We start from the raw sequence: 15,838 nt of genomic DNA, 5'->3' as shown, positions 1-15,838 counted from the left end.
ATTGAGAGAGAAGAATTAAATTAACAACAAAACAACAATAATTTAAATGGCTGAACTACCAGAAGTCAAAGCAGAGGGATCAGTACTCCACTCAAAGTGATGAGGCACAACCCAAACAGAAAAATAAAACCCATAACTTCCTCTAAACATTTAAATAATTTAGCTAGGAGTAGGGCAAACCTTTGGCCATTCTTCTTTCTTGCTCTCTCCACCCTCCCAGGGGACATGGGGGGAGAAACAAAGAGCAAAGAGCAAGCCCGAAAAAAAAAATTATGATCAGACCTTTTCCTGTGGAAATACACAGAAGGAATACAGACTGGAGTGAAGTCATTCTTCAGTCTGCAAGTTGATAAGCTGGAGAGAGCTACCCAAGGCTGATTTCATAAAGCTCTTTCCCTACGAGTTTTTCCTTTCACAATTACATGAAAAAAGTATGTTTCTGAGACAATTATCTCTTCATTCTGAAATGCTTTAATCAACTGCTATCTCAGCTAATTCACAAACCAAGCCTAAGTATATGTAAAATATTAAGTAATATATACTTACAAATATGGGTCGGGGAACATAATCTTCCTCAAACAATGTCTGGAGTGCAAAAATAGCTGCCTACAGAAGAAAAAATGTCAAGATATTAACGGATGTTTCGAAATTTCTTCAGTTTGTTGGGGTTTTTTTGTTTGTGAGGGCTAATTTGTTGGGGTTTTTTACCATTTCTGGTGGCTGTTTATGCAACTTGCTGCCCTCATATTGTCTGTTAGAACTTGCTACACTTGCTAAGGTTCTACCCTTGCCCCTAACATCTTCCAGGTGTTCCAAAACACATTTTGGTAACAGGTAGAAAGGGACTTGCAAAGCAGGTAGCCAAATAAAACCAAGACTGTTCCAAAACCCAAATCCCATTGGCATGTACTTCTCCCTCGTGTCTACAGCACAACCCCACCCCAAACATGGCTGTATGTAGTATTCTCAGCAGCCCTTCAGTGCCCTTGAATCTGATGAGACATGAAGTTTGTGAAGGATTCTATCCACTACAAATTTTAAAAGTAAGGACTGCAGTGACCCCTTGGAAGGTCCCTACTCCTTAGGGCAACGAAGTCCCATGTGAACATGAGCTCAGCACCATGTTAAGCCTACAGGATCCCAGCCAAACCTCCACAATGAATGCTCAAATCTGCAAAGGACAAGTCATGCCACTCCACATGTTTATCAGCCTGGGACAAAAGGCTAAAGAAGTGCTGTGTGCATATCCAGACAGACTTTTCCACAAAAAATTGCAAAACAGTTGCAAGACAGCTCCACCAGCTATGCTGAACAATTACTAGATAAAGAAGGAGGTGTCAAAACCACATGAATCGTGGCCTATTTCAACATTTCATTCCTCCTGATTTACCCTGCTAATTCTCCAATCCCCATTTGTCTTTTTTAAAGCTGGTGGCATAGTGTCAGAATTAAAAAAAAACCTGCATTTTTTGCAGGACTGTCTCACTAGTCTTCCCATGCCTGCAATCAGACACACTGGACATTCCCCTCTCCAGTGTGTATCAACAAGCATCCTTTGGGCAGACACGTCCACTGGAAAACACAAACATCAGATGCATTTGCAGATGCTTTCCAATACAGCAGAGCTTCTGGGAATAGCAGGACAGATGGCAGAGACAGACAAAGATATAAATTGCACATGGTGAAAGGCAAAGGAAAACTCTGGAAAAAGTTGTTTTATCACTTAAAAAGAGCTGACAGCTCTTACAAGTACCATGTTGAATTTCCTGAAGTATTAAACCAAATACTTGTATTACTATTTTTTCCAGGTGTCTCACCTTGGCATTGGCTGTATCAAATATGGTTTCCACTAACAAGATATCAACTCCTCCATCCAAGAGTCCTTTGGCTTGCTCCTTATAGGCTTCAACCAGCTCATCAAAAGCTGTAGAACAGGAATTATGTTAATTCCACGTGGAGGTATCTCCTTCAAGACCGTGCCTAACATAATTTAATGGTTACAAATACTTACTTATGTTCCTGTAATCAGGTCTCTCCACAGATGGTGACACAGAAAGTGTCCTGTTTGTTGGACCCATGGCTCCAGCAACATATCTCCTAATTCCTAAACCAAGAAAAAGATGAAAAAATTACAAACAAACAAACAAACAAAAAACCCCACACCACAACACAATTTACCTCTGGTTTTCCACTGATGGCCATGTCAATGTAAAAAAACAGGGTTACCAAGACATGCATATCATTCAGAAATAAGAACTATAAGAAACTCCTGACTCAAATCAAGAGTTTGATCAGCACAAGATTATCCAGCACAGCTCACTTTTAAATTTCAACTCTATCCAACATGATGTTCAGTATACATATGAGACAGAACATGTACAGAAAAGTTAATTGGCTCAACTAAATTTTCTTCTCAGCATCACTTGTCTCTGACACAGGAAGTTTCATTCAGTTACTTTAAATGCATAGCTCAGACCTGTCCTGTCATTTTTCACTAGATAACTGGATTTGAATATTCTGGCATGTGCTCATAAAAAAACCAAACACACTTTTTTAAAGCATATCTCAAATCTTAGATTTTTATTACATACTACAAATCACATCAGTAAGGTGTTATCTGGACAGCAGCAGCACTGTTAGCTTGGCATTTTGACACCAGAATACAAGTGGAAATTACTTGTCTTTGAAAGGAAGCATTGTCTACAGCAGCATAAATGAGCCAAACTCCTCTCACACAAAGCCCAGAAGATAAGCCTCTGAACATTTAATGATGATGGTCACATACCAAACACATTACAGTAGCTGATGAGTAAAGCCAAAGCATGAGAGTTACACTGGAAGTAACTGGTAATTCACATTAACCTACAATCAGCTATTCTAATTCTATAGTACTGTCCCAGCTGAATTTTTTTTTCTCTAAAACATATCTGGAGTGTCATATGGAGTGTCCCTGCCCACGCAGTCTAAAACAGGCAGGCATAGGACATAGAATAATGGAATTGTTTTGGTTGGAAAAGGCCTTGAATATCATCAAGTTCAGCCATTAACTCAGCACTGCCAAATCCCCCACTAAGCACCACATCTACCTGTCTGTTAAATACCTCCAGGGATGGTGACTCCACCACTGCCCTGGACAGCCTGTTCCAGTGCTGCACAACCCTCATTAGACTTGTTCTCCAGACCTTTCACCAGCTTCACTGCCCTTTTTTTACAGCAGTAGCCATCCTGCAGAACACACTAAGGACCAGGCCCTGCAAACACATTGAAATGAGTGTGATGTGACCAGAGATGTGAAATCACTACTGTGCCTTAACCAATGAGTCTGCATGGCTGCAATATGTCCCCAGGATGTAAACCATCCAGCTATCCTCTAGTTAGCAACACTTCAAAGACTGTAGCAAAACCACAAATGAATAAGAAATGAAAATAAACCTGGCTTACCTGTTTGAGCAGTAACATCATCTGCTGCTTTTCTGGCCACCTGTGCGGAGACTTTGTTTAACCGATATGTCTGGAACAATTACAGAAAATTACAGAGTAGCCTTTAGTTCAGTACAGCATAACTCATCCTCAGAGAAACACAACACTTCCATTCAGCAGCTTTCAATACACTCTGAAGGCTCCCTAAGCCATACAAATAAACATAAGCACTACTACAAAACTTGAAAAGGAATAGCTCTATACATCTCAGGAAGAGAGTTACGTGGCAGGTCCCATCCTATATGCACCCCAGCCTGCAGCTGCTATTCATACAATTTGAGTGGTGTATTTCCAGGTACTTCCTTTCACTTATTTCTCAAATTCTCAAAACAACTCATAACATTGAATAGGCATGACAACTTCAAGCTTGAAAGGACTTCTGTATGCACCAGCACAAACAACATGCAAGTAACAGGAAAAAAGCAGTTTCATTGTGGCATTTACTAAGTTGGAAAGACAAGCCAAACATCCCTGTTGAGAGAATTGAGACATTCTGGACTGCTCGGACAAAATCTAGAATAAAAAGAAGCATGACCAGCAGGTCAAGGGAGGTGATTTCCCCCCTCTGCTCCACTCTGGTGTGTCACCACATGGAGTACTGTGTCCAACTCTGGTGTGCCCAACACAGGAAGCACATGGAGCTGTTGGAGTGACAGCAGAGGAGGGCCACGAAGATGATCAGAGGGCTGGAGCACCAGTCCTGTGAAGACAGACTGAGAGAACTGGGACTGCTCAGCATGAAGAGAAGGCTCCAGGGAGACCTTACAGTGGACTGACAGTACCTGAAGGGGCTACAGGAAAGCTCAAGAGGGACTTTTGACAAGGCCATGGAGTGATAGGACAAGGGGTAATGGTTTTAAGATGAAAGAGGGTGCTATAGGAGCTTTCCAGTACCTGAGTAGCCTATAGGAAAGGTGGCGAGGGACTTCTTACAAGGCTCTGTAGTGATAGGATCAGGGTAATGGTTTCAAACTGGAGGAGGGCAGATTTATGTCAGATATTAGGAAAAAAATTTTCACTATCAGGGTGGTGAGACACTGGCACAGGTTGCACAGGGAAGTTGAGGCTTCCCCATCCCTGGGAGTGTTCAAGGACACATTGGGTGGGGCTTGGAGCAACCTGGGCTGGGGGCAGTGTCCCTGCCCATGCAGGAGGGATGGAACTGGGTGAGCTTTAAGGTCCCTACCAACCCAAATCATGCTGATTCTGATCTATATGCCTGTGCCTTCATCAACAACAGGCACACACATCAGGTACAACTGTGTACAACAATGGAAATGATCTACAACTCCATCATATAGCTCTAGAGACTGCATGCAGTCAATACCAACAATACCAACAGACTCTGGGACTAAGCTCATCTTGGCCACAAAGACAAAAATCTCCATTAACATTTTAAGGTATCAATAGTTTAGCACTCTTACCAAATGCTCAAGGCCATAGTCTGCTTGTGCAACCCGGGTACTGCTGAAAGTGTTAGTTTCAATGATGTCAGCACCTGACAGCAAGTACTCCTGCAAGACATGAAAGAATAAAAAGTTCCAAGACTTCCAGAACTCAGATCTGGAATGAAAGTACCCAGCTATTTTGCCTCATTCATGTGACAAAAGTCATCTCCTAACTCAAAATAGATTAAATGCTGAAGGCCTTACTCTTAGGCACACAGCCAAAGCAACAGTGTTCCATGGAACCAATTTCCAGAGTTTTAGCATCAGCCACACTTCTGAACATGTGACATTTATAGTCATCTCTGCCACTGAGTCCAGCACCTGGAGCACATTCTAGATTTGGGCCCAGGGACACGGTGGGACATAGTCCCATTGCCATCACCAAGTGAAGGCTGCTATGAGCAGAATCAGAAAGAGCACCAGGTGAACAGCACCAGAGGATTAGAAAATTTAGATATTCTGAAAGGAGCTGTGAAGCACAAGAGCATAATGGAACAGAATACAGGAGAATTATGTTTTGTGCAGATCACATCAAGTTTAACTAATGGCCCAGATTCACAAAATTATTAAGCCTTCTGCTCTTGGTTGTCTAATTCCCAAAGTAAAATGAAATCAATGCTAACTGAAAAACTTCTGAAGATAATAGTCCATGTTTTCAAAGCTCGTATCAGTTGTTCTCCTCTGTGACTAATTCTTTTTCATCAGGCTAACCCTTAGATGACCCCTGCATATTCAAGCAAATTAGGGCACTTCAAGTGCTACTAAGTCAAAAATACAGTTGTAAACATGAAACAGAAACCACTCAGATTTTCCTGCAAGAAGTAGATGAGTTTAGCAGATTTGACATGGCAAACAAAGTCGTGATCCAAGTAACAGCAGAAAAGAATTAAATTTGCTTTAACATTTTTTTCCTGCATACTAATATGCTTTCTTTCAGCTTCTCCTGGATACATATGGCACTACCTACAAACACCTATATGAAAATATACAAGTTCTTATGTGTACAGTAAGTATAACCATGCAATCAAATGTCTAAAAAATCATCTAGGCCAAAGAAAAATGTTAAACATGTATAGCTTTGTACTAACTTTTGCTTAGTTCACATCTGCCGTTTTGACTTTACTGTCTACTAAAACAGAGGAAAATAGTGCACTTAAAGCAGGGAGATCATTTTTGCCTTGAAAAATACACCACCTCTCTTTACCACTGTGTCTCACTGTTCCATGCAAGTAATGTTTACTTTTCAAGATACTGATACCTGTGAGATCTGACTTACTGGGTCACTAAAAAAAACCAAACCAAACAACAATACATACAGTGGCATTATAGTTACTTTGTAGAAATATTTTCGGCCATTATTTCAAGTTCTATTCAGTTCTCCAAAGAAATAACCACTGGCAGCTCTAAAATACCAAGTCACCCACCCATGGCTCATAAAGAATCTGACACAAAAGTTGCTGCAAGACCATCAGCCTTGTAATTGCTTTAGGAAGACTATAAGAAAAAAACTAACAGGGCCTTGGAGGGACAACAGAATGCTACCAGTTGTTTGACTCAGTACATTGACTCTCAAGTCACATCACTACTTCTCTGCTAAACCTGCAAAATTCAACTGCTGAACCAGCTTACCTGATTAAAACCACAAGCTATTATAAATTCTAAGCTGCAAAAATACTAAGGAAGAGTTGACAGCCTAGGGACCAAACTCAATCTACAAATATTTCCTCCTGAAATTTGTAGAGGTCAAAGACTGATTCTTTTCAGCTTGTCATTCTTAAAATCCAAAGAGTGGCCATTAGAATATAAATATAAAAATACAGATTACATACCAAGTTTAACAAGCACAAGCTGATTATGATTCTAAGCAATGAAAAAAACGATCTTTTTAATAAATTACTGGAAAAACCCAGAACAAATATGAGGCTTCAACTGAAGAGCAATTAGTTGCAATGCTATTCAAGCATTCCAATTATTACAGTAAAGCCTACAAATACCTGCAACTCAAGAAATGCAAGGCTTAGGAAGCTGTTTTTCAAAGTCTAACTGAAGATAGGAAAATGATAAAATTTGTTTGCAAACTCCTAATTATCAGTCCTACACTATTTTACTCTCTGGGCCACACTTTAATACTCTAGGGAAAAAAAATCTGAATATGGAAACACATCTACTAATTGGAAAACCCATATACTCATTAACTAAGAAGAGGCCTGCTTCAGGCTGCCACATTTAAGAGCACTTTAACACAATTATAGAAACATGCATCAAGAATTCAGACGTGTCCTACTTAAATGCATTAAAGGAGGAGAAAAGGAAAGAAAAATTAAATATATCAGAATCTACAATTAATACAAATGCATCACGAAAGTAAGTAAAAAAGAGATTTAAAAACAACACTGCCTTGGTGACATAAAGAACCATAGCACAAACACTGTGCTCACACAACCAAAACAGTCAAATCTGTTCATTCTTTTTCCCATGGTTACCTAGCACTCTCTTCTCCATCCCCAAAAGACAGAGGAGAGCCAGTAGCCTGTGGCATGAAAAAGGGGAGCATAGAGATCAAATTCTCCTTCCTACCCTTAACATGAGGAAGAAATCAGGACCACCTACCTTGTGTATGTCATAGATTATATCAGGTTGAGTTATACTGAGAAGGTCATTATTGCCTTTCAAAGGCCTGGAATGAGCTTTAAATTCATGCCCTCTGAAATCCTCTTCTGAAAGGGTATGTTGCTGGATCATGGTACCCATGCCTCCATCTAAAACCATTATCCGTTCCTGCAGAACTGATTCAATTTCACCTTCCATGCTTCTCTGGGTATCTGCTGGAAGAAAATAAATCCAATATTAAGAAGCTCTGAAACTCCCCATCTATACACTTGTGCAACCTGAGCTCTTCCCATATAAGAAATGGTATAAAGTAACTAATCCTATACTGAAATCAAACAGTAATTGGTTTACTTCACCTACAGCTGCAGTCACATGATGTCAGGTAACAGCTACATCTATCTAAATATAATCAGACCCAATTGATCCTTCACTCACTACAGTCACCAGCACAAAGTCAGCTGCAGAAACAAGAGTACCAAAAGTTCACAAGGGCACACACCAAGCTTTCTGTCTACATAAACTGGTTTCCAAGTGTGATGATTTCCACTATAGCAACATTCTAACAGCTGCCTCTTGGTACCAGACACTCTACTGTAAGTGGTACAAAAGTGCAAACAAGACTGAATAAAAACTGAATAAAAAAAAAAATTACTTTAAAAAAAACCTACTTTAATTGCCTATACCATAAGGATAGAGAAATAAAACCAATTCTTCAACTGAATCCAAAATTCACCTCTTTTCTAGGATTAGAATAGCAAATAAAAATTCTGAACTTCTGTTAGTGAGCAAACGCCAAGACAAATTGATAGATATGAGACAAATATGACTGAAAAAATGTAAAAATTTCAGAGCTATCATCAGGAATGAAGGCACAGAACTGTAGTGCTTTAAGATGCCAAACAAAGCCCATGATGAACATTAAAAAAAAAAATCCAAAACACAAACCAAAAAATATCAACAGAAGTAATCCTCCTTTCCTCTTTAGAACATGCAGTCATTTCATAACAAAGACACACTAACATGCAAACAGCAAAATAATCAAACAGCCTCTTTATCAAAAACCCAGTTTACAAGAGCAGAACCCCACTCATCTTTCCCAACCATGTAAATGAAGGATGAGCTATTTTTCATCTCTCTTTCACTCATTCAGCTTGGGCTTACTCACTTTGAATCAACACCTGATTTGCGTTTTGGTTATGCACTACTATCAAAACACTTGTAAAAAATTATTTCTGAATATTATTTCTGAAGCACAGGACCGTCTTTATACCTTATTACAACTTACAATAATGCTTAAAAATCACTGGCAACTGCTAACTGATTTGATCTTTTTCCTTCTGTGGTCTTGCAGTGCAACTTCTGTTAGTCACATCAGTACTGTTGAAGAGTACAATGGAGAAATGAAACCAGAAGTCTTGCAAGGTTTCATTTATACCAACACAGCACAACAATTTAGAGCTGGATAAACAGCTCTAAATAAGGTGTAGTCTCAGCAAGAAGAGGTCAAAATTTGCTTTGTAAAAAGCATGAGGCAGTGGAAGGGAGAACAAAATATAAAAAAGCAAGGCATCCTCCTCTCAGGTTCAAAGTTTTAACACCACACAGGCAGGCTCAGCAGGTTCTTATACAAGAGGCTTAAAAATACTCACATTAAACCATCAAATTATTCATGAAAATAGAATCAGTCCTTGAGTTAAAGGCTTTCAGAAGCAAGACCCAAAAAATTGTATCTGAAAGTATGAGTGCAAGGCAGACTCCCACAGAGCATAACTCATGTTCTGCAAGATCTCCAGCCCAGTGAGACACACACATCAGAGCTTGCTTCTGCTTTAATGGAGCCTTTAAGTCAACTCCTTAATACCCAGAGCTGCAGCCCAGGCAGCAGAGCCAGGCCATCTGAGCCCTTCTAGAACCAGTCCCCCTATCCTTCTGTTCCTTCTGTTCCTTTTACCTACATGCTTCCCTCCCATCTTCTCATACATACAGTGCAGCAAAGATCAACAGTCAGCTGTTTGGTTTTAAATCCTGCACATCACAGTCTGGTTTGCTTTCTCTACACCTTGCCTCTCTGAATTGATGCTGCTTCAGTGTACAGGTTTTTTGCTCATAGGAGCAAAGACTTCTGCCTCATCTCTGCTTCCAGCTCTCTAAGAGCCTTATTCTGAAGAACCATTCCAAATCTGTGCTTCTTCAGCAGCAGCTCAGAACTGCAGGAATGGCTGGAGTTGGAAGGGAGCTTAAAGCTCATCCAGTTCCAACCCCCCTGCATGGGCAGGGACACCTCCCACCAGCCCAGGTTGCTCCAAGCCCCATCCAACCTGGTCTTGAAGACGTCACCACTCTCACAGGAAAAAATTCCTTCCTAATGTCTGACCTAAATTTCCCCTCTTCAAGTTGGAAAGCCATTTCCCCTTGTCCTCTCACTCCACCCCCATGTCAAAAGCCCAACCCCAGCTTTCCTGTAGCCCCTTCAGATACTGGAAGGTTGCTCAAAGGTCATCTCAGAGCCTCATCTTCTCCAGGCTGAGCAAACCCAACTTCCTCAGTCTGTCCTCACAGGGAGCTGCTCCAGCCCTCTGAGCATTTTAGTGGCTCTGGTCAGGACATGTTCCAGGAGCTCTGTGTCCATCTGATGTTGGGGACTCCAGTTTAAGAAACAAATGGCAGAGCCCCAAGCTCAGCAAAACCCATTTTACCTGTCCTTGCTATAGGTAACACTTGACTCCTCTTCCATGAGGAGCCTGAACTATCTGGAGCCATGATCTGGCACACTGATGATGCAATTTTCAAGTTGGAAATAAAGTATGCAAATGGGTCCAAAAATAGCCCAGAAATCAGAGAGGATCAGTTCCTAAAAGTCCCATTAGAAAGTCTTTACCTCTGCTCTTAGGAAAAAAAAAACTGGGAAGAGACAGGGAGTCATCTCTGCAAACAAGTACCATCATCTTAACTCATCATTCAACTCATAAAATTGCCCTCTCCAGTACAGACAGGACACGAAAGTTCATTATAAATGAAAGTTCAAAATAAATGAAAAAAAAAAAACCTTTGGAGAAATTCCTAAGCAGGAAAAATCAGGTCAGCCTTTTTTTTTTTTTTTTTTCTTTCATTTACAAAGCCTGTTCCTACCTCTGCTCAGAGGTAGAATTTGATGACAATTTTATAAAGATCACCAGTGAGTTTTGTGCACCAGATTCTTTTTTCCATTCAGAAGTGTCCTGGAGAAAAACTGCCTCTATAGCTGTAACAGAAATAGTAGCAAATCAGCAGTGGTAACAGGACCCAGGAGGTCTTGGACCTTGATTTTTGCACTCCACTGAAACTTCAAAATAAAGTGCATTGCTATGGAGTGTTCTGGAACTAGTTAGCAGCAACCCAGAAAGCCAACCACATCCTGGGCTGCATCAAAAGAAGTCTGTGGAAAAAGGTGATTCTCCCCCTCTACTCTGCTCTGCGGAGCCACCACCTGGAGCACTGTGTCCAGCTGTGGGGTCTTCAACGTGGAGAGGAAGGAGCTGTTCCAGTGGGTGCAGAGGAGGGCCACAAAGACCATCAAAGGGATGGAGCACCCCTTCTGTGAAGACAGGCTGAGAATTGGGGTTGTTCAGTCTGGAGAAGAGAAGGCTCCAGGGAGACCTTACAGTGGCCTTCGAATACCTGAAGGGGCTACAGAAAAGCTGGGAAGGACTCTGTTTGAAGGGTGTGGAGTGATAGGATGAGGGACAATGGTTTAAAACTGAAAGAAGGGAGTTTTAGATTCTATATTAGGAAGAAATCCTTTAGTGTGAGGGTGGTGAGACCCAGGAATAGGTTACCCAAGGAAGTTGTGGCTAGCCCATCCCTGAAGTGCTCAAGGCCAGGTTGGATGGGGCTTGGAGCAACCTGGTCAGGTGGGAGATGTCACTGCCTATGCAGGGGGGTTGGAACTGGATGAGCTCCAAGGTCTTTCCAACTCAAACCAGTTTATAATGCTATAACCATATCAAGACAGAACAAAAGTGATCCAATAGTGTGGCTTTAAAATCCAATGGGATATGGAATAAAGAATAAAAAAATCATAATACCCTACTTTACCTCCCCTAAGCAAACTGGCTTGAGATCACTTGAACAGGGGAATGTCTAATCTGGAAAGGAGAAATGAAATCAGCTACAACTTCTACCCCTTGTAGGTTTTTCCAAGCAAGATTGCATAGCACAAAGTGTTCCTCTGGTACAGCTGTTCACCACTACAGTCATTCTGCCAAAAAATGAAATTATAAATCTTGACCAACTGTTATGTAACATTTTCACAGTGCAGCAACTAAACAACCCAGGGGATAAAGGAGGATGATAGTCCTTGACTTCCTTATCCCAACCCACATATATGCAGAATTGAAGGGATAAATGCATTTTCTCCAAAAGAAACAGAACTTCAAAGCTTACAGTTTGCTTAAAAATGCATTTTTCTGATGCCTGCAATGATTCTCAAAAGGTACTTTTTTATTATTTATGCACATCCATTAAAAATTTATTCTTGGTATAAAATAGTCTGGCATAATTAGAAAGGAATAAAGCATTACCAGTTGTTTCCACAGCTTTTCATAAGGAACCAATCAAGATGTGACAGTGTTGTATTTTCATCACGCCAACGAGAAAAAACATAAAGTGAAGAACAACAAGGAATTTTAGGTATTTAAAATATCCCCTATTTCCTAGGTTGACCAGGTCCTGTCCTAACAGGCAAAAGGGCCACTCCTATTTTAACAAACCAGCATTGTCCTGCACCAGCTTCAAACAAAAGTTTCTCCATCGTTAATAAAATTATCATGCAGCATGCACAAATTAGAACAATATTTGCTAGAAAGGATGTTCCTGCTATCAGCCTGCCACAGACATCTCATGACAGCCTTAGCATTACTTGCTGGTTAATTACTTAAATCTTCTTCAACTGGATGCCCTCTGGCAACAGAAAGAGCTTCATGAACTGTAGCAACAGATGGCAGACAGGTCCTCTGCAACAGTGACCAGGAGCACCCTCTTGCTAAGTCATTTGTTATCCTGCCTACCCAAAAAGAGGAGCACTGGATCTTACCACTTCACCTGTCTGCATCTTGATGACCTCTTCCATGTCAGCAACTTCCCTGAAGAACCATTTCAGCCTTTATATGCACAGACACTTGTTTGGCTGATGCATTTACAAAGTTAGCTTGAAAGGCAAACGATAACCACAGAAGTCACTGATGTCCCAGAATAACAAAGAAGTTGATTCTGTCTCCAGCTAAACACACAAATCCCAGGCTCAGAAAGCTTCCTGTATGATAACCACAACTGTCCACTTCTGACATTAAACTGTTCACAACAGATCAGTACAGTCATTACAGGTAGGAACTACAAGGGAAAAAAACAGCCTCCAGACCAGCACAGTCTCACTCTGCTACATGCCCTGAAGTTTAGGGAGAAGCCCTTTGCCCAGCTTCTCCACAGCCCGCTACCAAATGCAGGTCCCCTGCACCACTGCCAGACACACACACACCACCATCTACTGCTTCCAGCTCAGCCGAACTTTTCTTCAACTGCCACCACTTCTCAAGCTGCTGATGAAACGCCCTCCCATGTTTCCCATCTCAGTCAAACCCATTCAGTTCTGCAGCTGCTAGTGATGGCTTGATCCCAAGTAGCCCGGGAGAAAGGGCTGGGCACATCAACTTCACCTTTGCCAGAGGAATCTGGGAAAACCTCTGACCACAAAAGGTGATTAAGGAGCCAGGACCACACACAGCTCTGACGGGCTGTAGGCCCGTCTGAAGGACTCAAGCCCAAGCTGAAGTATGGGCTCACCTCACCCCTCACAAATATTAAAAAGGAAGGAGCTTGTGATTTCTTCAGGTAGCAGCACCACTGAAAGCAGCCACTGACAGAACAGTCCACTTAAAAATACACCGCTAATCAGCAGCTAATTTTATTTCTCCTCCCCTTCCAACGACTTATGTTCAATTCTTGAAGCATCACTTTTGCCTTAAAGCCCCGGAGGAGGAAGACACCCAGTCCCTAACACCAAGCTGCGGGCTCTAGAGCAGTTGGTTTATTGCTGTTATTATTGTTGGGCTTTTTCGTTTTAATTTTGTCACATTAACTGCGTCCCATGGGGCAGCACCCTCCGGAGCCCTTCTGGGTAGAGCGGGTCCTCCCGCAAGGCACCATTTCTGCCCCGGAGCAGCCAGAGTCTCCAGCAGCAACTGCCCCCACCCCGCACCGCCGCAACCTCGCACCTGCGGGCCGGGATCACCCCTTTCAGCCCACACCAAGCTGCCCAGCGCTGCTTCGCCTCGAGTTAAACGCAGCGAATGAGGGCGACTGAGCTGGTACAGAGACGCGAGCGAAAATGGGTATTGAGGAGAGACAGAATCACAGAATGTTTAAGTTGGAAGAGACCGCCAAGACCATCCAGTCCAACCTGTGACCAACACCATAATCTAACTACTAAACCATGTCCTTCAGGACCAGGTCCAAACGCCTTTTAAATGCCTCCAGGGATGGTGGCTCCATCACTGTCCTGGGCCATTCCAATGCCTGACAACCCTCTCAGTGAAAACGTATTTCCTAACATCCAGCCTAAACCTCCCCTTGGCGCAGCTTCCATCCATTTCCTCTGGTCCTACCACAGTCCAACAAGAAGAGGCTGTTTCCCTCCTCGCTCCAACCTCTCTTGAGGGGACGAGTGGAGGGCGGCTGAGGTCTCCTGGCCTCCTGCTGCGAGGGCCCGCCACTCCCAGAGACACCGCCCGACAGCCAGAAGAGGGGGAAGCGGCTCCTCAGCTCCCCCCCGGGCCCGGCGCCATCCAATGTGAGGGGAGAAAAAAGAGTGGGGTGGGGGGGTTAGTGCCCGGCCCGCCATCTCACACACACGCAGACGCGTGCACACACGCGCACCCTGGGCACGCATACACACCCCCCCCTGCCCCGCACGCGCTCCCGTTACCCGGTGGGTGGCCGCCCGGCGGCCGCGTGGACTCCATGCTGCGGAGGCGTCACCGCTGCGGGGAGAGGGGCCCGGGGCGGCGGCGGCCGCGCTGCGAGCAGGAGCGGCGGGGCCGCAGCGTCACGCACACACACCCCGCGCACCGCACACCCCGCATCAGGCGGCGCGAGCTCCGCCCAGAGCGCGCGCAGGAAGCGCGGGGTGTCCCCCGCGAGCGGCGGCCGTTGCAGCCGTTGGCTCGGGGGCGCGCGGCCGGCGGAGAGGAGTAAGGGGGGGGGGGGGGGTGGGGGCGGTGTTCGCTCCGCCCGCCTCACGGACACGGACACGGACACGGACACGGACACGGACACGGACACGGACACGGACACACCGCCGCCGGGAGGACTCGCTCAGGCCCGTTGTGGGCTGCCCGGGAAGCTGCTGCCCCGGGACGGCGTGGCGGGACCCGGTGAAGGTGTCGGAAGTGAGGCGGAAGCCGCCCGAGGAGCTGGTTTGCTTTGTGCGGGCTGGGGGTGGCGGCTCTGACACTTAGGGCTGCGTGGGAAAAGCAAAGCCCGGTCTGCTGACTGTCCTGGCACTGAGGGCTCTGTACGTGGCCCTCTGGTTACCGGGTAATGCTTTGCCGCCAGGGCTAAATAAAACGAGCTGTGCCTCTGTGGGAAGTTGAAGGGAGGGGATTAAGTCTTTCAAATACAACACTTGTATTGTGATTAAAGACTGCGTCAGCACTGAGAGGAAGCAAATGCAAATTTGCTTCACTTAAACTGGAAATCAGGCTTGCTGGTACGTGATGCTGGCACGTAAACCTGGAAATGTATAGTAAAGGGTTCTAGGAATTAAAGGCACAGTTTGCTTGACAGTTGAACAAAACAAATAAAATGTGCCTTACTTTGACCCCAGAGTTTCACTTTCATAGTCTGAAGATCCATCCTGTCAAACTTCTTACCTGGGGACTCAGATTTTCAAAGAAATACCAGCCTGGCACAGCTGCAGAGCAGCCTCAGGAACCTGACGCTGTGTGCAGTAAAGCCTTGCTTGCTGGGAGTCAGCTCAGAGGAATGATACCTGCACTCATTTAAAGTGTTAGTAGTGCAAATGCTAGTAACAAACATGAACAACATTGTCCTTTAGCTCAGAGTTCAAAATACAAAAAGGAAAAGGAAGTTTGTAAAATGAATTATTTACCAACCTTACCTGTTTTCCTTGGCTGGGTCATTAAGTGAAGCAAATAGTGCAGGTGAAGGTGCAGAGGTTGCTGGTTCTGTGTTAACAGCAAAAAAACCGAGTTTGCTTCCCTCCTTCAGGCAGCTGGGCTTCAGGTCTGTGTGGCAATGGTAAAGCT

The 15,838-nt window shown here is 43.7% G+C and overlaps 1 protein-coding gene across 1 annotated transcript in view; it reads right to left on the bottom strand.

The window, feature by feature from the left end:
• MTR (5-methyltetrahydrofolate-homocysteine methyltransferase) overlaps positions 1-14,728 on the bottom strand; it is a 47,874-nt gene extending 33,146 nt beyond the window's left edge. The window contains exons 1-7 of the mRNA XM_071739051.1: positions 14,497-14,728; positions 7,539-7,750; positions 4,905-4,994; positions 3,442-3,511; positions 2,012-2,104; positions 1,818-1,924; positions 547-606 (exon numbers count right to left, since the gene is read on the bottom strand). Of these exons, the coding sequence (XP_071595152.1) occupies positions 547-606; positions 1,818-1,924; positions 2,012-2,104; positions 3,442-3,511; positions 4,905-4,994; positions 7,539-7,750; positions 14,497-14,533 (669 nt within the window). The 5' untranslated portion in view covers positions 14,534-14,728. The remainder of the gene's footprint in view (positions 1-546; positions 607-1,817; positions 1,925-2,011; positions 2,105-3,441; positions 3,512-4,904; positions 4,995-7,538; positions 7,751-14,496) is intronic.
• Between the last annotated feature and the right edge of the window lie 1,110 nt (positions 14,729-15,838).

Source organism: Heliangelus exortis, chromosome 3 (genome assembly GCF_036169615.1).
Source record: "Heliangelus exortis chromosome 3, bHelExo1.hap1, whole genome shotgun sequence".
NCBI lineage: Eukaryota > Metazoa > Chordata > Aves > Apodiformes > Trochilidae > Heliangelus > Heliangelus exortis.
Note: the sequence above shows the minus strand (reverse complement) of the source record. Positions and strands in the feature narration are given on the sequence as shown.